This window comes from Lissotriton helveticus, chromosome 4_1 (genome assembly GCF_964261635.1).
Source record: "Lissotriton helveticus chromosome 4_1, aLisHel1.1, whole genome shotgun sequence".
Lineage (NCBI taxonomy): Eukaryota > Metazoa > Chordata > Amphibia > Caudata > Salamandridae > Lissotriton > Lissotriton helveticus.
The window spans coordinates 74731068-74755651 of NC_136063.1; the positions used below are offsets into that span (position 1 = coordinate 74731068).

Here is a 24584-nt window from a genome sequence, read left to right on the forward strand (position 1 = left end):
GGTGGTTTTAAGAACAAGCCAGAAATGTCTTTCAAGAGTCATGTCTCCCTTTCATGTGAATCAGACAATGGAATTGCCTCTTCTCTTTCCAGACCCAGACACTGTGAATGAATGGGGTTTGCACACACTTGATGTCAAGAGGGCATTTGTGTACTACACTGCCAGAGCTGAATCTCTACTTAGGACAAAGTCTTTGTTACTTTTACAAAACCTCCTGCAGGGAGTCCTGATCTAGGGGTAGTATCACCAGATGGATTGTTAGATGCATTCAAACATGCTATGGCTAAACTCACATTGCATGAAGTGCCTTGAGCACATTCCGCATGAAAGAAGGCATGTCATATGACCCTCTTAGGAAACATTCCTGTGGCAGACATATGTACAGCTTCCACTTGGTCAGCGTCACACACGTTTACTCTTCACTACTCTGTGCACATTCAGGGCTGCCAAGAGATTTTAGTTGGCTGAACAGTTTTTAAAACTCTGTTTCAAACATCTGCACGTTAGCCACTGCTTGCAAGAGCAACTACTTTAAAGTCTATGCAAAGAATTCACAGCAACAGATTCTACAAACGGAATATGTGACCCTGAAACCACCTGTTCATAGCTTATAGTGCTGTAGATTCACATTCACCCTCTCATAGATTCACATTCACCCTCCCATAGATTCACATTCAGCCTCCCATAGATTCACATTCACCCTCCCATAGATTCACATTCACCCTCTCATAGATTCACATTCACCCTCTCATAGATTCACATTCAGCCTCCCATAGATTCACATTCACCCTCCCATAGATTCACATTCACCCTCCCATAGATTCACATTCACCCTCCCATAGATTCACATTCACCCTCCCATAGATTCACATTCACCCTCCCATAGATTCACATTCACCCTCCCATAGATTCACATTCAACTTCCCATAGATTCACATTCACCCTCCCATAGATTCACATTCACCCTCCCATAGATTCACATTCACCCTCCCATAGATTCACATTCACCCTCCCACGTTTACAGATGCCAGCATTGATCTTCAATTTTTCACTTTCTGTCCCTCTCCAATGAGCAGCACATACAATCGGTCTTAGCTTTACTACGTTCACTGTCGTTACTCACTCGCTGGGCAAAAAACAATCTGAGGTGGAGTCTTTGTCCTGGTGCATTGTGGGCGAAGGGAGGAGTAACAAGATAACTTATGACTTTGAAGATAAACAATTTGCAAAAGTCGGCGCCCAACGCTAGATGGCAAACCGTGTGAATCTACAGCACTACAAGCTGCGAGCTGATGGTTACAGGATAAGCAACATTTTCCTTACTTTGTTCAGCAACAAATGCATAGGTACGAGAAACATGTTAATCTAAAATGAGTCATTGTCGGACAGCGGAGAGCAGGGCAGATTAAAAATTACTGGAAGAAAAGAATTTAGATGGTTGCAGGTGGGGGAGGTTGCCTAAAATGGACTGAAATGGAGAATAAGTAAAGGGAGAAGCCTAAACCTCAACAAAGCAACATTCATGATGCATTCTGGAAGAGACAGAAAATGGATTAAAACCTGGTTTGTGTATTTAGTACATCGGCCACGGATAATGCGCGGCAGCTGTGAAGTGTCCTCATTTTAATCCCTGTAGAAAAAAGAATCCCTTGCATTATTCTGCGTGGGTCCTTGTATCTGTTCTCCATGTTGAGGGGGGATCAGCTCATAGTTGTTTGGTACTGGCAGGATGTTACCACAAGATGCAATGAATACAGATGTGTATGTACCACCAGCTGAGCCATCTGTGGGCTCAAGCCTGACCTCCATCTCTTTCTTTCCCTCCACAGGTCGTCGTTGGGTCTTGGCCTCATCACGGGTCTTGGCATCCTATTTGGCACCTACCTAATGGCGCTGGCAGTGCTGAGCCCCTGTCCGCCCCTGGTGGGCAGCACTGCTGGGGTGGCCCTGGTGGTAAGTACCACTGCTCCTCACTCCTCAACCTAGGCTCCTTGTGTCTTGTACTTATGGCCACAGATACAACCTGGTGAGTCGCAATTAATCGACGTTAAGAGATTGATGGGGGCTGTTCTGCAAGTCACAGGCCTCCTGTGCCATCCTGTGCAGACTTATCTTACTTGCAGGCTGTTATGCAATGCCAGAATCCACGTCACCGCTCGCCTATCACCTGACAGCAGCCAATGACAGGAGAGAGATTAGCCAAACACAGACACTGGTTTAGCTCGTTTTCTGCTTTATTTGTTCTTATCCGTGCTTTGTTATAAAGCGAACCTATACCTAATTCTCCACACATGTTACGTAAATTTGCTAAATGTAAAGACTATCTTCATTTTGCCCCAAAAATGAGGTCAAATGTACAGATTTTGATACTTTCCGCTCCTACATTTGCATGTCCCAATACTTACCCTGCCCTCCTCTACGCCTGGTAAATCTTGGCAGGTTTGATACCATAAAATTTAACAGGGGTGAGTAATTTGTCGCATTGGCTAATAACTGGATGCAGTAATCTTCGCACAACATTTAACTGCGATCAATCTGCAAACAAGTGGCAGTAATCCCCTGGATCACTCCCTCATTCCTCCTCAAAATGTTACCCCAGTTCACAAAAGCAAAGGAGTTCAAAGGGACAGTCCTTAATTTGTGTGCACAGGTTAGCATCCCAGTTTGAAAGTCGATAACTTTTCAATGGTTTGCAACCTGAATTCTGGTCACAATCCATCCATTCTTGCGTTACAGAGTCACAATTTGGAAAGGATACCCACAACAAGCCCCTTCCAAATTGTGATTTGGTAACAATTTGGAGTTCCATTTTAGGAGTCAGTAAAAGTTTGCTGACTGCAAAATTTGGTTTCACACATAGGAAAAACCTATTTTGATGTCTCAAACAGTCTAGTTCGGATTGGCGTGCTAAGAACCTCTAAATAGGTTAGAACATCTACAGGCCTCGAAAAATCATAAAAATTAGGGCTTGCCGAGCAGTTTGCCAGGGTCGGTTTCTGTTCCCAGTCCGGCTCTGTAGACCTGCAGGCCTCGAGACTTAAATAATCTACTTGACCTATTTGTAATGCTCTCGATCCATAAACGTGTTTCAAATGATGTGATTGTGGGCAAATATTTTAATCCATTGAGCCGCCATTTTCTTTATTATCACATATGAGAGTAGCTTCATATATTCGATTTCAGCATGTCTGCTGTCCAAAAACCTCTTTTGTTTGATTTAATAGATTAAACGTTTGCTCCATATATAACACAAATCTAGCCACATTTAGGCTACACATAGCCCCTGACTTGCCTCTTAGTTCATTATTAGCCTTTACATCAGGCCGGGGCAGGAATGTTTCTCACATCGTGTTTAAAACCTATCGCTTTTAATAAATACGTAATTAAAGAATGAAGTGGTATAACACAGTCGTTTTCAATCAGCAGATTTTACATTGAAATATCCACAAACGTTCCCATTGACATGAGACTTTACTGATAAAACTATATTGTGTACAAACAATAATGTTTGGAAATAGGTTCTGCAAATATGTGTCATTTGCACATCACCAAGTAAAGTTTTCTGGTTTGTTTTGCTCCTATTTAACTCTTAGCATCACACTACTTTATTACAAAACACATATGCTCTAGTAATTCCTGATATATTTTGAAATATTTGTAATATTCATTTACCGGCTATTAATTTAAATGTTATGTGTTAGAGAAAACAAACGGCCTCTTCCAAGCAGCGGTTAGTTAAAAGACAAACTGACATTTGACCTCTGACCTTGAACAGACCGCAAATGTGCTAAGATAAAAACAAGATTTAATGGCATCTTTATTGCTCGTTCACTTTCTGAATGAACAGAACACCTGCTCCTTTCGAGCCCAAATTCACTCTCCAGGTGGGTCTAGTAGGTGCTACAAATAGCTCGCCCTGATAAAATTTCACTTGCAATTGCGAGTGGGTGAGTAGATTTTTCGAGTCCTGATCTGACCCCATATTCTACCCTCTGTGAGGAAAGGTGGATGGAAAGCGTGAAAAGCCTGTTATGTTTGTCCTTACCAGCTCAGGGTCAAGCTCACCTCGCTTGTGCAGCTTCAGGAAAGAAAGCTGCATAAATCCAGGATGAAAACTGTGTCGTACAGTTACCGTTTGTGCCTTCCTCGAAACCTCAATTTCGCATTTTGTGCTACTGATGGAGCAGGTGCATCTATCTGCACAGGAAGTGACCACTGGATTTTCTACCATCCATCTGCACAGGATGCTCCCCTCACCCCCCGGACCTTCATAATGACAGTTGCCGTGCAGACGTGCCCCATGTGCACCGAAGTCAAGCCTGTCTGTGTCTGGACCGCTTTAGGAACCCGGGTCCTCCCACTGCTACCCCGCTGTAACCCTCTGAGCCCTCAACCCTAGCCTCCTCCCTATACATTTCTGCCTCACCACACAACACAGACGAAGCATTCTCCTGTGCTTTCTGCAAGTTTATATGCATTTAACCCACACCCAACACACATTGTGCACACATACCAACAGCACCCAAAACCTCAATCTCTCACACAGTCCTGCAGTGTCCCACACAACACTCTGCACTCGCACGCTCCTCTACACTTGCTCGCTCACCAAACATACCACAGTGATCTGGGACCTGCTGGATGGCAATGCTCCAGGCCCACTTTTCTCCACAGTAATCTGTCTGAACCCCACATCGGCATCTAACATTGTTACATCTATCATCTTCTGGCTACGTAAGACCGCCAGGCAAGACAGACTTCACAAGTGCAAAGGTAGAATCACCATCATCCACAGGAACAAGGTCAGGTGCACCACCTCCATGGCACATCATTATCCAACAAGGAACACCTGCCATTCAAGCTCCACATTACAGCCAACTTCGCCTAAAGCAGTACTCTCATCTTCAGATAACGGGAGCGCGCACCAACTTCATCAACACCATCATCAACTTCGCCCCACCATTTGCCCTCGATGTTAGCAATTACATCTTACAAGGAGGTCTGACTTTCCACCTGGAAGACCATTCCGACCCCAACTGAAAAGCAGTCATCGAAGACCTTGGAAGCCTGGGCCTCACCCAACGAGTAAAGAGACCTGTCCATATCGCCTGACACTTCCTGTATTCGCCACCTTTGACGACTTCCAAGTCGACGAGCCAACACCAGCATCCTGTACAGGCCTCACCCTCAAGTTCAGCATCCCCCGTCCAACATACTTGCATCATCCCTAGACCGCCAGAGCTGGAACACCATCAGTGACAAAAACTGGAACATTGCTCTCAACACCCATTGATCTAAACACTGCAACAGACTCCCTAAAGCCATCAAGGATTTCAACAATGGGATAACCTCCTGTGCCGACTCCCTCGACCCCCTCAAACACAGCAATGCAACAAGATCTAGACCTTAGGCAAGTTAATAAACGGAGGAGTTCAGAAACGCCAATGCAAACAACTGCAGCATAAATGGAGAATGGGCAGGACAACGCAGAGAGTAGCACCTTCAAATTAATCCTGACACGCTGCCACCAAATGTTCCGGGCCACCTAACTAACCGCTCTGGCAGACAGCATCGATGCCAACACCAACAGAAGCAAGGAAATCTTAACTATTGTAAAGGATTTCACCTCACCAGCAGCTGCCTCCAACTCAATCGTCCCCTCACAGAACTTCTACAACAATCTCCTCAGTTCTTCAGTAACAAAATCAACGCAATTTACAGGAACTTCAATCCTGCAACTGGACCTTACAGGCCTTACCAAATGCCTCCCGATCGTATCCTAAGAGCCAAAGCTAATAACATGGCCCATCATCACCCCAGAAGAAACTGCTGTCACTACGAAATCCTTCCACTCAAGGGACCCACCGGACCCCGAACACACCAGTCCTCCTCCAGAGGACTGCAACCCAACAGCGCCAGGTTCACACTCATTCTGAACGCCTTCACCTCTTCTCCGACCTTCTCAGACGCTTGGAAACATGCAACTATCCTCCCATTGCTGCAGAAGCCCTTCAGCGCTCGCCAACTGAAGACCGATCTCTGTGCTACAAGTCCCGGTCAAAGTTGCATAGAAAATCATCAACAGATGCCCAACTCAATACCGCAATGACCTCCAACTCCTTGACACCTCTCAGTCTGGTTAGAGACCCAGCCACAGCATGGAGACTGCCCTCATTCCCGACATGGATTCCATCTGCATGACTCTGAACAGAGGAGACATGTCTCCCATCCTCATCCAACTCCTCCATGACATTGGAATCCAAGGCCGCGTATTCCAGTGGATCTGGTCATTCCTGACTGGAAGGATCCAGTCGGTCAGCGTGGATCCCTACACATTGGACGCCTACGACCCCATCTGCAGAGTTGCGCATGGATCTTCTTTGAGCCTGACCCTCTTCAACACATACATGATCCCTCTAGCCAGCATTATCCACTCTCACTACATCAACGTTGTGTCCAATTCATTCTCCTCGTCACGGACAAGACGCCCAGTACCCAAGACAAGTTCAGTGCCCGCATGGCTATCTGAAGCTGAACACCGAAGGGACCAACATCGTGCTGTTTGGGAAGAAAAGTCCACTGAGCAACCCCATCTGGTGGCCAGCAGCGATGGGCCCGACAATGCCAAAAACCGGGGAAAGGATGTGGCATAACGACCAGAGCTGCCGACTTTGGAACTGGGGGACCAGGTTTGAGTCTCCGCGTCAGCTCAACATCCTGTGATTCTTGGCAAATCACTTAATCTCCTATGCCTTCTAAGAATGGATGTGTCCTTGTATAATGTAACTGGTCCTCATGTCCGATACATTTGGGTCGAGTTTGTTTATATAAAACTGCAAACAAAAAAAACAAGGGATTCTCGTTGACCGGAACCTCAACATGGCTGCCCAAGTTAGTGCTGTCACCGCCTCGTGCTTCCATAAGATGCTGAGGAAGATTTTAATATGGCTCTTAATCAGCACCCAGAAAATTGTCTTGCACACCCTCAGCACAAGCAAGGACAGATTCACTCTTAATCTCCCAGGCCTCACTCACCTCACACCACACCTGAAGGAGCTCTACTGGTTCCCCTTATACAAATGAGCACCATTCAAACTCCTCACCCGCGCTTTCAATGCACTACGTAATGCTGGCCCAGCGTACCTCAACAATCACATCTGCTTTCAGAAACCTTCAAGGCGCCTCCTCTCGTCCGGGCTCCTCTGTGCAGACATCCCACGCATGCAGTAAACCATTCAGGCAGTCGAGCCTTCCCTACCTTCCTCCTAAAGCGTGGAACGACCCGCCGCTACACGTCGGAGCCTCCTGCTCACGTGTTCAATTGCACAAGAAGCTGAAGACCTGGCTTTTCGAGTATTTTTAATCCCTCGCCACCATTTAATTTTATTTATCCTTACTGCACGCCTGAACTCACAAAAAAACCTGCTCCGCAGTAGACCTGGCGTCGAAGCACACTAAAGAGGCACTCTGCCTCTTTAGTGGGGCCCAATGATGAAGCATGTCACCACCAGGTTGGTGAGTGAGGGCTTTCCTAACTAACCTAAGTGAGGCCAGTTTCTTTTGCTCCGTTTGTGGTCTTTTTGTAAACCATAGAACTCTTTTCTTGTTTAATAGACATAACCGGGGATTAAGAGTGTCCCATAACTCTCCCTATCTCTCTCCTTGTTGTTATTTTCGAGTATTCTCCAGGTGTGCCTAGACACATTCCCGCTCAGCGCCAGAATACCCTCCCTATGATAGTGCGTTCTGCAAATCTGCGTAATATAACGTGGAGAACAATTTTTGCACCTCAAATTGTGCCTTTTTGCACCCACTTTTTCCAGCAGATTCTAGGTGGTGGTAAATGAAAGCGCATATACGGAGTGTGCCCAGCTCCTGACAGGCGCAGTAGTTTCCTCCTTTTTAGGTCTCGCTGGAATAGCATCCGAAGGATGCGTCCAGCTGGAGACGTATAGCTAGCCGTCTCGGGGGAATTAGGGACAAGAGGGTGTTACGAGCTTTGCCGTGCGGATTTGGGTGTGCGAACGCGCACGTCCAGCCTCGAGCCGCGCCGTGCACATCCCCGGCTCCGATTTCTTCAAGTTGGCACACATGCGCGCGCATATACACACACAGACAGACACACTCGCTCGCTCACCCCCCCCACAGTCATCGGTCTCTTTTGAACACACACACGCATAAACACACACGCATACACACAGACTCCAAGACACATACACACACACACGCACGCTCACACACATACAGAGCCCCCCCCGCCGCATGCGCACACACACCTCCGCCCTCGCAGCTCCCGCCGCACGCGCACAAACACCTCCGCCCTCGCAGCTCAGCAAAGGCCCCTACTCACCGGTACTCGTCTCAGGCGAGGGCTCGTTGCAGGCGGCGGCGGTCTCTTCCTTCTGTGCGGGGCTCTCTCACCTCACGGGAGCCCCTCTAGCGCCAGCCGCCCTTCTCCTCCTGCCCACACGTCGCAGTGCTGGGTAGGCTCCTGCCTGGGCTTCCGGTGTGTGTTGATGTCCCGCCCCCGGCCTGCCTGACTTCCGCCCGGGATTGTGCACGCCACGCAGTGTTGTGCCCCTGTTCCGACTCCCGCCTAACAGGAACCACGGAGTAATCAATAAGGCAGTGAGTGTCCCGGCCCTCTTCTGTACAGCCCAGGTAAATTAACTTTAACTATATTACTAGTTACATTAACCAATGTATGAAATTGAAACCTACAGGTCTAATATTTGGACATCCTCCTCCGTTTTTGTACATTTCCGTGGCCGATAAAATGAGTACCACTGAGTTGGGAACCATGGTCGAGAGAAGCAGGCCACTCAGAACGGACGAGGGGCGGGAGGCTCCACGGAAGGAGCACGTGTGCTACCCACTGCCGGGTGGTATGTGGAAGCGCCCCCCGGACGGGCTACAGCCTGAGAAGTGCACGGCTGGCGTATGCCACTGCCCTGCTGGAGGGTGTGGACAGACAAGACCCCTGCCTGTATCTGTGTCTCTGTGAGCGCGCCTATCGCTCTGTTACTCTCGCTTTAACGGTCTTTCTCTGTCTGTATTTCTTTTTATGTCTCCGTCGCTTACCTTTCCCAGTCTCTATCTGCCTGCCACCCCATGTATCCAGCCTCTGTCATTCTGCCTGTCACTTTATATCTGCAGCACTCACCTCTCTTTCTATCTGTCTGTCTCTCTGTGCTGCTCTTTTACACCTCTTGCTTCTCCTGTCTGTCTGTCTGTCTGTCTATCTATCTGTCTGTCTGTCCCCATCTCCTCTCCATATTTGCACATCCCTCTCTTTCCACCTGTCTATTGTTTCAGCGATCTGTCTCCCCATGCCTTTTTTTTTTGCTGTGGACTTCTCATGTTAGAACCTCTCGAGTTGCTGCAGCCTGCTAAGTAGGGCACATTCACATGTGAAATGATAGGCCCAAATGATATACAAATTGACAAAAATATTCGATTGGCAAGTAACATGTGTGCAGGACCACCATACAGCTAAACAGAGTATGGTCATGGAGAGTGGTAGCAAAGGATATGCGTGTTCTGCTGACTTCTAAAATATTGCATATGATTTTAGACTGCATGATTTCTTAGCAATCTGTGCTGCGAACTGTTTCATAACCTCAAATATAGGTCTTGTTTTTATAGGAGTTCCTTCGTCTAGCGTGAGCAATAATTCTTAAATATTGCATCCCCCTATTTAACAGATACACAGGTATGTGGGGGCTATAAAGGAGAGAATGTGGACTAAGTGGGCATTCTCATCGGGATTGTTAGCAAAGTCAGCACAAAAGGTTTCTTTGCAAACCTCTGCAAATTAGGGAAAAACATAGTACTTGACAAACTTTTTGTGAGGCGATATCCTAGTAAACCCCGGATTTTTAATGTATTTTAAATCCAACACCCTTTAGTGCATGTTTCTTCTTACTCTCTCCCCTGTCTGCTACTCACACTTCACATCTACCCCCTACTCTCTACATGTGGCACCGTGACTCCCCAAAGTTTATTGCATCCTGTGCCCCTCCTATGTGTTATTTATTTATTTATTTTACACGCAGCTAAGACAGGTCCTACCTCGCTGCTCTCCAAGATGGGTGTCTAACCATCCTAAAATGGTAAAGTAAAACATAGGGGACCCCATGTCCTGGTGCATTTGCACATATATATACTGAAAAATAAACCCCTATGTAACTCTCACCACGCTGGTGCCAGCCACTTTCCTAAAGTTTGCAGGTTCCACACTCTGTGTTTGCTTTTAAATTTGTATGTTTATTAAATAATAGGTAGTCCCTGTCACCTACTACACATTGTACCTTGCATTTTAAGATTTTGTTTTTGTATTTTTATTCATCCATTCACACCCTTTACGTTAATATAGCCAATGCTTTACTGTATATGAAGCATCGTCAGAGTGGCTTTTTTATATTGTTTTGGTTGTGTTTTGCAATGCTAAGGGGTGAATCCTATTCAGTAGTATCCGGGAAGGTTGGATTCCAAATGCTATAGGTGTCACATTTGCGAAAGTTATAACTATTGGCATTGTAAATGACAAAGCTATTAATTTAGCTTTTTTCAAAACAAACACATAAATAAAAAAAATGACATTTACAAAACCAATAGCTCAAACTTTCCTAATGCGAGACCTATTGCATTGCAAATGCTTGTTTACCCGTGGTGTCTGGGTGAGCACTTGGCCTCGGATGTGTCCGGCCTCTCTTGTCCCGGACATATCCTGCGTGAATGAGCTCCAAGCCTGAGTGTCACAGCACGTCAGTCTAAGCAACGCACAGAGATGAAGAGTGAGCGTTGTGGCGTGCAGAGGGTCACACACTCACTTTCTCACGCATCTGTAGCGCTCCTTGTTTGTTATTGCTAAAGAGGGCCGGGTGGGGCGAACAGGGAGCCTCCCGGGCGGCCAGGCGCCCCCTAGTACAGGCAGCGGGACCTGGGTGAGGCCAGCGCGCCTGCGACGGCTTCCCGTCCAGCCGGCCAGGCCTCACTTGTGCTCTTGGGCAGAGACCAGGGCTTTGATGGAGTTTCGGGGCTCCAAGGGCCAGGCAGGCACAAGCACGCGGGCTGGAAGCCTACAGACTGGGTAACGGGGCACGAGAGATATGGGCTGAGTCTCTTCTTTGCTTGGCCCACTAGGATATTGTTGTATTCTTAAATATAATTTAAGAATATATGTATACTGTCACTTTAAATATCTGACTGTATGCAATGTTCCACTGTTGCTGTGTTCTATGACACAGCTGTATTCATCAGATCAGATGTAAGCTGACTGCAGTGGGATTTGCCACTGTTACCTCTGTGCTCTTATAATAAATACTTAACTTCTTTCTACTTGGACTTCTATGGTTAGACATTTTGATTACAACAGATATCCTAGACTAGAGGAGGCCATTATGGGACGAGAGATCTGATCTTCTTCTAGCTTCGACAAATCGCCATTTTGCAGTGTGTTTTCCATTGCATGAAAGGGAGAACATGTATCGTCTCGCTTCCTACTAAGCACCTTGAAGTGAACTTTGAAGCGCTACAAAGATGACAAGTGCAGAAGATGGCCGAATGCAGGCAGCATATTTAGTAGTTTGTCTCTACCTATGGCAGTGAATCCCAAACTTTTGACTCCTGAGGACCCCCATTGAGTGACCACTGGAAGCCGGGGACCCCCAAGCAATTTGTAGGCGTTAAATTTCAAATATTAAAAGAGTAATTTAAAAAAAACCACACGTGTTACACAAAACAAATACTCAAAGTACTAAGTATTTTGGGGCCAGATGTACGACCATTTCATTTAGCGTCTCGCAATTGGCGACACTATGCAAGTGGCAAATTGCGAGTTGCTAAATGAAATGTACAACAGTGTGTTTAACACTGTTTGTGATTCCCAATGGGGTCGCAAATTGCGGGGCTCATTAATAATAATGAGCCTCTTGCAATTTGCGAGCCCACTGGGCTCTGCAGGCCACCATGTCTCGGACTGCTTTTAAATAAAGCTGTTTTTTTTAAATGCAGTCCGTTTACCATGCATTTAAAAAAAAAAAAAAAAAAATGAAACGTTTTAGTTTCATTTTTTAAGGGCAGGCAGAGGTCCCTGGGACCTCTGCCTGCCCTTAAAAATAATTTTGCATGCATTTGCAAAGGGGAAGGGGTGCCCTTGGGACACCTTCCTATTTGCGAATGCATTACCATTTTGCTACCGAAAAACATTTGTACATGGTTTTGAGACTCGCTATTTGGAAGGGAATGCCCCTTCCAAATAGAAAGTTGCAAAACCTATTTAGTGTCGCAAACAAATTAGCGACTCGCGAAATAGGCTATGTCCATGGCCCAATAGGTTTTTGCATGCGCAAATGGGTTCACTAACCCATTCGCGCATATAAAAACGGATCGTACATCTGGCCCTTAGTATTTTATATTGAAGGAACAGCCCCTCTGTCACATGTATGTCATTTGTTTTATAGCATCTCTCATACCATTGTAGGAATGTCAGAGCACTTTACATCACACACATATAGAGACATTGAATCATACATGTAAATCAGTGTGTATATAACATGTTACATAAGGTAAAGAGGACTACAAGGTTCACATGTCATTCATACTGGTAGGCATTTTTAAAGATTGCTTAGTCTTTTTAGCAGCATCAGGATAATGAATAACTGGGAAAAAACATATACTAACTGGTACCATGCAGTTTGCAAGCAGCTCTTTGACAGTTTATAGTAACAAAATAATCTGACAAAAGCAGTAACCACAAACCTATGCACATAAAATACTGCTTTTCTAAAATGCATGTTACAAGTTCTTTGCAGTAGGCACATTAACCCTCTGTGCTACATTAGTTAATCCAAAGCTGCCACTGAACAAAACTCGCTTCGCTCTCCAGCAGGTACATTAATCACTTCCATTATCTTGACACTTTTATTGTTGCTGGAAAGCTGCTAATTACACAATAAACGTTTCTTTTCTTTTAAAGCTGCTGCCCTCGGACCCCCTGGGAATGTGTCACGGACCCCTGGGGGTCCGCGGACCACAGTTTGGGAAACACTGACCTATGGCATTGCTTTAAGAAAACCATCCTTTGGGCACTTGCGCCATCTAGCGGCCGGACCAGGAATAGCTTCAGTTTAAATGTAAATCCCAAACTCATTATTTGTATTCGCTGTATACATCCAGAACTTATGTTTAGATATATCTATCGATATGCCGCTGCATATATATATCGATAGATATATCCTGTGTTCGAGGCATGTGGGCTGCTAAATTCATATCTTAGCATTAGATCGCCGCCTAGTGTTGGGCTCGGATGATTGCACATTGTTGTCCTGGAAGAGTCTTCGAAGTATCCTGAGATAGGTGGCTCCTCCCCTGGACTACAGTGCGCATGGGCATCGGCTCCATCCCCAGATTGTTTTTTTCCGCCATTGGGTTCGGATGTGGTCTCGACGTCTTACTGTCGGAACCAAGTAAAACTATCTTTTACCGGCCAAAAGGCCTCGATTTTCTTGCGTCGGTATTGTCTGCGCTCGGTCTCGAGTCTTCCGTCTCTTGAAGCCGGAATAAGCGGAGTTTTCTTCGCTTTCTAAACTTTGAGGCCTTCTCATCGCGACACGACAGCAAGCCTTTACGGACATGGAGCGGAGCCCGTTCAAGTACTGCCCGCTCTGTGGGTCCAAGTACCCACACATCGATCTACACCCTGTGTGTAACAAGTGCCTTTCACCGGACCACGACGACGGCAAGTGCAAGGCCTGTGCACAGTTCCGCTCCAAGAAAACTCTCAAGCTTCGGCGCGCGGTGCGCTTGGAAGCTAGGCAAGCGGCCCCGGATCCGGAGAACATCTTCGGCGACCCGGAAGAAGAGGTCCAGGGTCACCTTCTACAAATCTCCCCATCACAGACGGAGGTCGAGGCGGATCCGGGAGACGACGACGGAGTCGCGGGTCAGGTCCTCGAATACGTCGAAGAGGTAGGAGACGACGATGAGATTTATGGGGCCGCGGCGGACAGCTCTGCGGACGAGCTCTGCCCCGAAAGTTTCGAGGATACCGACCGGGACACGGGATCGCCTGTCGGCCTTACCCTGGACCCGTTGCCGCAAGCCACAGCCCCGCCTTCGGGCCCGGCTACGGACTCACTTGCTGGGCGCGATGTTTCGAAACCGAAACTGAAACCGTCGGGGTCGTCAACACCTAAAATGGCCGACCCGAAATCGAAACTGAAACCAAAGGACTCGAGTGTCCCTAAGATGGCTGCCGTGCCTGTGAAGAAGTCGGTGCCCGTCACCCCGTCGGCTCCGTCGACCTCCGGTCCGCAGAAGCCGAGGAAGTCTGTCGATTCCGATGCTCCGAAATCGAAGCCGACGCCCGAGGAAGGGGCCCCCAAGAAAGATGGTCGGCACGGATCAGCGGCTCCGGCGCCGTCCAAGCCCGCCAAGGTCGGCTCCAAAGAGGCTACGCCCAAGAAGTCTGCGCCCCGGCCTCAAGATTCGGAGGAGCCGAAGAAGGTTTCCGCGCCCAAACCGCACAAGGCCCGCGAGGACGTCGGATCCGAGGGACCGCTCAAAGCATCCTTGTCGGCGACGAAACCCACTGGCAGTGTACCGTCCCCCATTGCGGAGTCACTGCAGAGAATCAGGGAGAAAGCCTTTGCTCCATCGGCTCCGATGCCATCACCGCAGCCGCAAAAGGACGCTCCGGCTAAGCCTTCTGGGAAACTCCTTTTTCTCTTGCCACCTAAGGAGGCGCCGAAAGCGTTTTCGACGAAATCGGCTCCGAAACAGGGTTCCTCGCTGCCTGACCCTCTTCCACGTCGTGTACTCGAATCGGAAGACGATTCAGAGCATTTCATCGATGCTGCCACCGGCAAGCTGACACTCTATAAACGGAAGATCACTTCGGAGCCGGTGGACCCCTACGTCATCCCGTTGAAGAAGAAGAGGGTGCCCCTTGACGCCTTAGGCCTCACGGAACCGATTCAGCCTCCTCCTAGACGGAGCCCTACTCCCTCCCCAGAACACTCTGTGGGTGAGGAAGATGATGAGGATGAACAGTACAATTTCCCCATCGATGAACCTGATGTCCAACCAGATTCATACGACGACACTGGTGACCAGAACACCCAAGGTGCGGGCCAAGACCCGCAGACCTTTAATCCACGTGCATCCCCGACTGAGGACTCAGCAGGATTTCATGCACTAATTGAACGGGCGGCGGCCAATCATGATGTGGACATGCATGCCGACCCGGTTGAGGAAGACTTCCTTTTTGACACCTTTGCCATATCTGAAAGGACAGTAAAGACACTTCCTATGCTGAAAGGTGTTCTCAAACATGCTGGAGACATTTTTAAGGAGCCTACGAGGGCTAGAGTGGTCAACCCTCGCATTGAAAAGAAGTACAGGCCTGCTCCTGCGGACCCCGTCTACATCCGGGGACAATTGCCACTGGACTCTCTTGTGGTTGCCAATGCCAGGAAACGTGCCAACTCCCAGACAACGGGTGAAGCTCCTCCCCCGGATAAAGAGTCCAAAGTGCTTGAGGCAGGAGGCAAAAGAGTGGCTGCACAGGCGGCAAACTTTTGGCGCATCGCAAATACACAGGCGCTCCTGGCGCGTTATGATAGGGCGCACTACGACACCCTAGAACAGATTATACAACACCTGCCCCCACAGTTCCAAGAAGGCACCAAGATGCTTATTGAGGAAGGAAAGCTAATATCAAACGCAGCCATCAAGTGTGCACTTGACGCTGCGGACACAGCTGCTAGGGCTATCAACACTAGCGTTATGCTGAGACGACAAGCCTGGCTCCGCATCTCAGGGTTCAAGCAGGATATTCAGACAACAATTCTGAATCAGCCAGTCAATCCTGATAGTCTGTTTGGTCCGGATGTTGACACCACCCTAGAGAAGATAAAGAAGGACACGGAAACTGCTAAGTCTATGGGGGCCCTGCAGTCCCAACAGTTTCGTGGCAGCAATTTTCGTCGCTCAGGTGCACGTGGAGTCACCAGAGGACAGATGGGTCAACAATCCCAGTTCTCCAAAGGTGGGGCGCAATCCTCGTTCACTAAGCAGAACAAGGGAGGTTATAGGAATAACAGCAACAGAGGTCGCGGCAGAGGAAACAACAGCTCCCGCACCTCGACTCCAAGCAAACAGTGACTTTCTGTCACTGCCCCCCGACCACCTAACACCTGTCGGGGGGAGACTGCAGCAGTTCCTGCCCGTCTGGAGAAACATCACCACAGACAGGTGGGTGCGTCAACTGATCCAAAATGGTTATTGCCTAGAGCTGAAATCCACTCCACCCAACATCCCACCGAGGCAAAGGCCTATGTCCGCAGAGCATTTGCACTTATTGCAGCAGGAAGTGGTGGCGATGCTGCAAAAAGGCGCAATCGAGCTCGTGCCGGTGGGGGAGGAAGGCACAGGGGTATACTCCCTGTACTTCCTTATTCCAAAGAAGGACGGTTCTCTCAGGCCCATTCTCGATCTACGTCCCCTCAACCTGTACATACTGTCAGAGCATTTCCATATGCTTACACTGCAGCAGATTCTTCCCTTGCTAAACCAGGGAGACTTCTTAGCGACCTTAGATCTCAAGGATGCTTATTTCCACATTCCACTACACCCGTCACACAGGAAATACCTAAGATTCACTATTCAAGGCAGGCACTACCAGTTCAAGGTCCTACCCTTCGGAGTCACTACGGCCCCGAGGGTGTTCACCAAGTGTCTAGCGACAGTGGCGGCGCACCTCAGGAGGCAGAATATCCATGTCTACCCCTACCTAGACGACTGGCTCGTACAAGCCAAGTCAGAGCAACAGTGCGCCGCAGACATGTCGACTACAATTCACCTTCTTCACGATCTGGGTTTCTCCCTAAATTACCCAAAATCCCATCTTCAGCCGGCACATGTCCGGCAGTTCCTGGGTGCTACGATCAACACCCTGACAGCCATGGCTCAGCCAAACCAAGTCAGAATCGACAGCATTCAGTCACTGATCCAACGATTCCGACCGAGACACTCCCTGCCAGCGAGAGTGTTCATGCAGTTGATCGGCATGATGGCCTCCTGCATCTTCATAGTCCCTCACGCACGGTTACATATGCGCCCGCTCCAGGAGTGCTTAGCGAATCAGTGGACACAGGCTCGTGGGCAATTGACAGACCTAGTGTTGGTTACCAGTCGGGCATACGACTCTCTGCATTGGTGGACTCCACACAACCTTTGCAAGGGCCGACTGTTCCAAGAGCCCGTGCCGCAGATTGTCCTGACGACGGACGCATCCCTCCAGGGATGGGGAGCACATGTGCTCACTTACACGGTGCAGGGACTATGGACGACGCAGCAACAGAAGATGCACATCAACTATCTGGAACTGATGGCAATCTTCATGGCGCTCAAGTCCTTCATTGTACATCTGAGCAACAAGGTCGTGCTAGTCCGGACGGACAACATGACCGCGATGTACTACATTCAGAAACAGGGGGGCACCCACTCGCCACAGCTGTCTCATCTAGCTCAGAGCATGTGGAAGTGGGCCATTCAGAGGAACATTTTCCTCATGGCAGAACACCTCCCGGGCAAGGACAATCAGATGGCGGATCTGCTCAGCAGATACAGCCATCAGATGCACGAGTGGGAGATACACCCTTCTGTTCTCCACCCGTACTTCCAGCAGTGGGGTCATCCGGAGATAGACCTGTTCGCAACAAAGGAGAACGCAAAATGCCGACTCTTTGCCGCCAGGTTCCCTCACCCACAGTCGCAGGGGAATGCGATATGGATGAACTGGTCAGGCAAATTTGCATACGCTTTTCCGCCAGCCCCTCTAATACCGCTGGTCGCAAGAAAGCTAAGGCAGCACTCCATGACTCTCGTCCTGGTTGCTCCAACGTGGGCACGTCAAGCTTGGTACACCACGTTCCTCGAACTCTCAGTGGTGCCGCATCAAAGACTGCGCCTCACACCCAGTCTTTTGACGCAGAACCATGGAGACATTCAGCATCCAGATCCACGACAGCTCAACCTGGCGATCTGGCTCCTGAAGTCCTAGAGTTTGGATACCTTAACCTACCTCCAGAATGCATGAGTATCATCAAGGAGGCGAGGAAACCTACTACTAGAGCATGCTATGCTGCTAAGTGGAAGCGTTTTGTCATCTATTGTACGTCCAATGACATCAACCCGCTAGATGCATCTATTCCCAACATCATCTGCTATCTGTTACATCTCTACAAGTGCAATCTGGCGTACACTTCCATTAGGATACTTCTCTCAGCCATAGCGGCTTATCTTCAGAACAGGCAGCACCTCTCTGTCTTCAGAGTGCCCGCCATTAAAGCCTTCCTCGAAGGTCTGAAGAGAGTCATTCCCCCAAGAACTCCACCAGCTCCGGTGTGGAACCTCAACGTCGTTCTCACCAGACTGATGGGGCCACCATTTGAGCCACTGCACTCGTGTGAGCTCCAATTCCTTACGTGGAAAGTGGCCTTTCTGATAGCTATTACGTCTCTGAGGCGTGTCAGTGAGTTGCAAGCGCTCACCATACAAGAGCCGTTCATTCAAATTCACCCAAATAGGGTAGTGCTACGCACTAACCCTAAATTCCTCCCTAAGGTGGTGTCACAGTTTCATCTTAACCAAACTATCGACTTACCAGCATTCTTTCAAAACCCGCAAACGGTGGCGGAAAGAATGCTCCATACCTTAGATGTACGGAGGGCGTTGATGTACTACATAGACAGAACTCAACCCTTTAGAAAAACAAAACAACTCTTTGTTGCCTTCGCACCACAACACAAAGGCAACCCGATTTCCAAAGCAGGCATAGCCAGATGGATTGTTAAGTGCATCCAGATATGTTATCAAAAAGCCAAGCGCACTTTAACAGTACCCCCCAGAGCACACTCCACACGCAAACTGGGGGCATCCATGGCTTTCCTAGGGAACATTCCTTTAGAGGATATTTGCAGAGCAGCCACGTGGGTCACACCACATACCTTCACAAAACACTACTGTGTTGATGTGCATTCCAAGCAGCAAGCAGCTGTAGGACAGGCTGTTCTCAAGACACTTTTTCAGGTTTCTGCAGCTGGCACGGGCAACCGCCGCTGATGGAGGGACTGCTATGTATTCTATGCTAAGATATGAATTTAGCAGCCCACATGCCTCGAACTGAATATGCTACTTACCAGTATGCATCTGTTCTTGGCATGTAGGGCTGCTAACATTCATATCGCCCGCCCTCCTCCCCGGTGCCTGTCGCAGCTGCAGATATACTATTGTATTTATTTCATTAGCATGGACATCCTTTACACTTTCACTCCATCTCCTGCCACAATGGCGAAAAACAATCTGGGGATGGAGCCGATGCCCATGCGCACTGTAGTCCAGGGGAGGAGCCACCTATCTCAGGATACTTCGAAGACTCTTCCAGGACAACAATGTGCAATCATCCGAGCCCAACACTAGGCGGCGATCTAATGCTAAGATATGAATGTTAGCAGCCCTACATGCCAAGAACAGATGCATACTGGTAAGTAGCATATTCAATATGTATCTGTGTGTGTGTGCGTGTGTGTATATATATGTATGTATGTATCTGTGTGTGTGTGTGTGTGCGTATATATATATATATATATATATTTTTTTTTTCCAACAAAGTTCCCTGCCGTGGAGGGGGAACCATCGCCAGTTGGATAACCAAGACATCCAGCTGACTGAGGCTTTGATTTCGAACTGATCGCAATCGTGTAGCACACTGCTCAAATTTGCACATTAGCTTGCAGCAATGTGCCGACCCTTACTAAAGGTTAAAAACAATTGCTTAAAAAATTGGACAGACATTGAATCGTGACTCGCATTTGGGAACTCAATAGCCCAGCATGCAACAGCAAAGGAATGCTCTTCAACACACGCCCATTGAGGGAAAGCATGTTAATAAAGTTCGGTTGAAAATGGAAAATGCGTGCATCATTGTTTGCTCACGAGCAGCCCATGAAGAAGCGGCGTGAGACCGTGAAACACGTTGGCAGTAATATTGAAGTGGGAGCATGAAAGCAAGCTGCAATTCATTGCCGGATGGCGGAGCAGAGTCGAGTGCCCTCTCATAAGCTTGGGAACTTTGTTGAAAAAAAAAATATATATATATATATATATATGTGTGTATGTATGTAGCTGTGTGTGTGCATGTGTATATATGTATATATATATAGTTGCACGTTTCTGTGTCCTAATGTAGGTTTCAGAAAAAAGATTGGCTGGCACGCTGGTATCCGATTTGTAAATTTATTAACACCAAACCCCCCTCACCCCTTGTGTGTATATATATATATATATATATATATATATATATATATATATATATATATATACGATTTATATAATAGTGTGTGGACAGAGTGACGATTTTTGATAAATGTTGCATTTTTTTAAGCATCTTGTACCGGGTGCCTCGAGCCCAGTTATTGCTGCGGGTTGAATGTACAGGATTGAAGCTGGGAGCCTGTAAGTAATGATATTTTACACCCGGGGGCTCCAAGTGACTTAAATCGGGCAATGCAGGCAAAGCTCGAGCTGTGCTGGATGTCAGACAGAACCCCGATATGGAAAAAACCCCAGTAGTCGCAGTTATCCTTCTCTTCTTTTGTTATGCGTGACCCCTCCATGTATCGCCTGCTGACAGCAGCTGCGTAGAAGTAGAGGATTATGGGGGAACCATACACAACATGGACGGCCCTCCCACCCCCAGTGTCCTACCATATTTGCGCCCGCCAAGGCTGCGCCATCTGCTCTGCAAGGAGCAGAGAGCAGTACAGACGCTGCGCGGACAGGCTCTCTTGAGAGCCGCGTTAGCCTGGGCCTGTAGGACCCGTGCTGACGAGTGCGACAGGAAGCGCGTGGAGATCCCTCTCGTCCACTTATTACATCACAACAGTGGGAAACAACATACGTTTTGTAGCACTGTGACAGTATCAGTAGATTCTGAAGCTGGTACTCACAGTACAGTTACGAAGAATTTGAGGATCAAAGCATTGATACCCGCACTAGTCCTAACATCCCTCATTTATCCAATACAAAAGGCGCAAAAGGGCTTCAGGCACAATCACCTATGCCTCAAAAATTGGTAAAGCCAGTAGTTGCCTAGCCGGCTTACTCAAAACCACAACAGAAAAGTTAGCCCAGCACACTTATAAAAGTCAAACAGCGATCAGTCTTGGAATACAAGTATTTTTCAAAGAAGAGTCGATGTTATGTTGTCATATTAAACTTCATCCTTTATGTTTCTGTTTTAAAACCTTTTTTCAACCGCCAACGCATTTCGTCCACAAACAAACTTCTTCAGGGCTCCAGTATGTTTACGATGCGCTTTCATATGACCACTGCGAAAAAAAATGTAACCAGCTAATTTGAGAAAAGTCGAAAGCCCGAGAACAGGTTATTTTTCACCCCAAGTAATTTTCAGTACTCACACTACTGGCTCTCAGCGAGCACCATGCATGATATGGAATTATAGGTGGGTTACAGTGAATTACAAGCAGGTGTGGTCCTTCCAGGTAAGAGCAGAGGTGCGGGTGGGAAATTCGACACACAATGACGAGGGAAACTTACATTTAAAAAAACCTGTTTTTAAAAATGTATTCATTTAAGTTTTCTTTGTCGTCTTATGTTGAACCTCGCCCCGCCTCCCTGCCACCGCTCTTACCTGCACATGCTGCCCCTGAATACAAGCATGTGTTTCACCAAGAGGTTTCGAATGATATCAAATAGCCAATGACAGTGAAGCTCAAGTTTATGATGTCACTCAGAACCCATAGGGAAAGAATAACCCGTAATTAATTTTTTACCCATCGATAATTTTGCTGTGTGTCCCCCATAATACCCACCCCTGCTTTCAACTGCTGTGCACTAACGAGTTTTGTCGCCAACTGTTGCTATGTCATAGCAGTACGCTACCAGATTTAGAATCTGCTGTAAGCGATAGAGGCGAACTATGGTAGTCATGCATAACATACAAATGATACCTGAACACCGACTGCATCAACAGTTGGGGCAGCAGTGGCTATGCCACTCAGTACGGAAAGCCATGTACTGCTGGTCTACCAAGCACCAGCAGCACATCATCTTGAAGGTGACTGAAGACTGAGTTAATCGCAGCTTCATTCTGTGCATGTAATGCAGTCGGGTCCACAGCCCGAGGCCTACGGCTCGCGTCTCTCTCAGGTCTCAAATGAAGGTTGATCTTTGATGGACGACAACTTAGTGAATCGCAGGAATACGCTGGATAACATAGCTGGTAACATTTTCACAAAGCTAAAGTATTTAGGTGGGTGACATCCTGAGTCTTGCTAAAGGTAATTTGGGATTTTCATATTGAGCAGTCAGTCGCTCTGCCTGTCTTCTTCTTCTCGTCTTCAGAGCTATGAGTGAAACAGATTGTGTAAAATCTAAGTTCCTTCCCCTGCAATGCTGATTGTTGCAGGTTCACTTGTCCTACTCCGGCTCCAAGAAGAGGACTTGCACCTGATGGCTCTGACAGTCCACTTTGAAAAGGGGGTGGAGTCCAGGATTCTGGGGTTTCAGTCTTAGCCATCTAAGGCTGGTTACCCACACTCCATTATTTGATATACCTGCGAGTCACTCTCCAAAACTTCAGATACTGTTCAGAGTCCAACCACATAATGAGATGGGAGCCAGGGCTGCATTACGAGTAGCCATTAGCCGGGTTTTTGCCCTGAGTGTCCCTATTTTAGTTGATTAAATCATTGGTCCAGATTTCAGCTGTTTTGTGTGGCTTGTAGTCAGTCCCTGTGGCCATCTGACATGCCTTTCTCTGCTAAAGAGAGCCCCTGATTAGTGAAAGAAAGAAGGTAATAGCTGTCGCTTTAAATGCAACTCCAAACACACAACCCCTCACACACACACCCCACCGCACACAACTCCACACACACAACCCCACACACACACAACCCCACACACACACAACCCCACACACACACAACCCCACACACACACAACCCCACAAACACACACAACCACACACACGCAACCCCCCCACACACAACCCCCCCCCCCCACACACACACCACTCCCCCCCCCACACACACACACACAACCCCACACACACACATGATGGGCAATCACTTAATGCCATTTGTCAAGAGGTGGGATAGTGAGAAGGGAATGTGCTGTTTGGAAACAAATCTGAAAGATTCTTAAACAAAATGGGTAAATGTAGCATGCGTATTTAGTTGTAAACCACAAACATAGCTGGGGACACAACACCAGAAAGCGAGCCCAGACGGCAGCAGCAACTGGTTCCAAAGAGTCAAGTTACATCCTTTTGTGCCAAAATTACTAATAATTACACAAACAAGCATATTCGCTTAATTTTTGGTAATTTCCCAACAAAATAGTAACATGAAATCTGCAAAACGAGACTGATTAGTCTGATGTAATAAAAACTTTTCCCCAATTTTTCCAGTTGGTAAAGGGGCAGATCAAAGCTAATAGTTACGCTCACAGCTTAGAAAAGTGAAGGATTGCATGAAGGTTACCAGCAGCATGGCACCTTGAATAAGCATGCTCTGCAGCGAGGTTAGCACTCTAGTTCTTTTGAATTCTTCATGTGCAGAATGGTGCACCAGCTGCAGTCTGTGGCTCTCGCTTTTACTTGTTGGTAAACAGGAAGTGAGGTTGGATTCTGGGCTGATGATTAAGTAGACTGATTCATCCTATTGGTTTCATGTATTTGTGGTCAGATCAGTGTTTCTGTATTTAGTCCTTACAGATATACGTTTGTCGACTGTTGAGATTGCCTTGACTAGGTCTTGTTGAATGTAAAGTGCCCACATACATAAGAGGGGATTGAGCGCTACATTAAACGATTAAATAGAAAAAGTGGTCCTGCGTCCCTGTACATTTTAAATTGCGCATTCCTGGTGAGATATCATGGGAGATAACCCTGTGAAACTGAGCATTTGCCACATCTTAACTCGGGGGACCCTCTCCATGCTTGAGGGACCCTCATTCTGCAGATGGTGAGACCTCGAAGTCTGGGTTTCTGCTCAGCTCCTCTTATCCCGCCATTTCCTCAGTGTATGTGGGTGGGTGGACTCGGTGCATCCCCTCCTTCCTTTATTTTTGTCTGTCTCTCCTTATCGTCTCTTCTCTGTTCGAGTCCCCTTTCTCCTCACATGCCTGCTGCCTCTGTCAGTTAGTTCTCTGGTCGCTGCATATGCCCTTTCGCTCTGCCGATAGCGGCGGGTTCACTCTACACTCTCTCCCTCGTCTGGCTCCTGATTTTTCATCAGTCCTCAGCCCCTGCATGTTCCACCCAGTGCAGCTTGGCTGGAAGATTGTTAAAAAGTTTGGCAACAGTCAAGGAGCTTCCCCCGCGAGGAACTTTAGAAATTGAGGGATCCGTAGGAGGCGGCTGTTATTGGATCGCAGAACCCTCTCTTTGGTGCATGGGACCAGTCTGTTAGTGTAGTAGCGAGGGGCCACACTGGGGAAAGCTTGGAAGGCCAACGTTGGCGCTTAAAATGTAATACGCTGTTCAACCGTGAGCTAGT

General features: G+C 47.7%; 1 protein-coding gene across 5 annotated transcripts in view; it reads left to right on the plus strand.

The window, feature by feature from the left end:
* SLC52A2 (solute carrier family 52 member 2) overlaps positions 1–24584 on the plus strand; it is a 180651-nt gene that overhangs the window by 151481 nt on the left and 4586 nt on the right. For all 5 annotated transcript variants that reach the window (XM_078686459.1, XM_078686457.1, XM_078686460.1 and 2 more), the window contains exon 5: positions 1830–1953. In XM_078686459.1, the coding sequence (XP_078542585.1) occupies positions 1830–1953 (124 nt within the window). The remainder of the gene's footprint in view (positions 1–1829; positions 1954–24584) is intronic.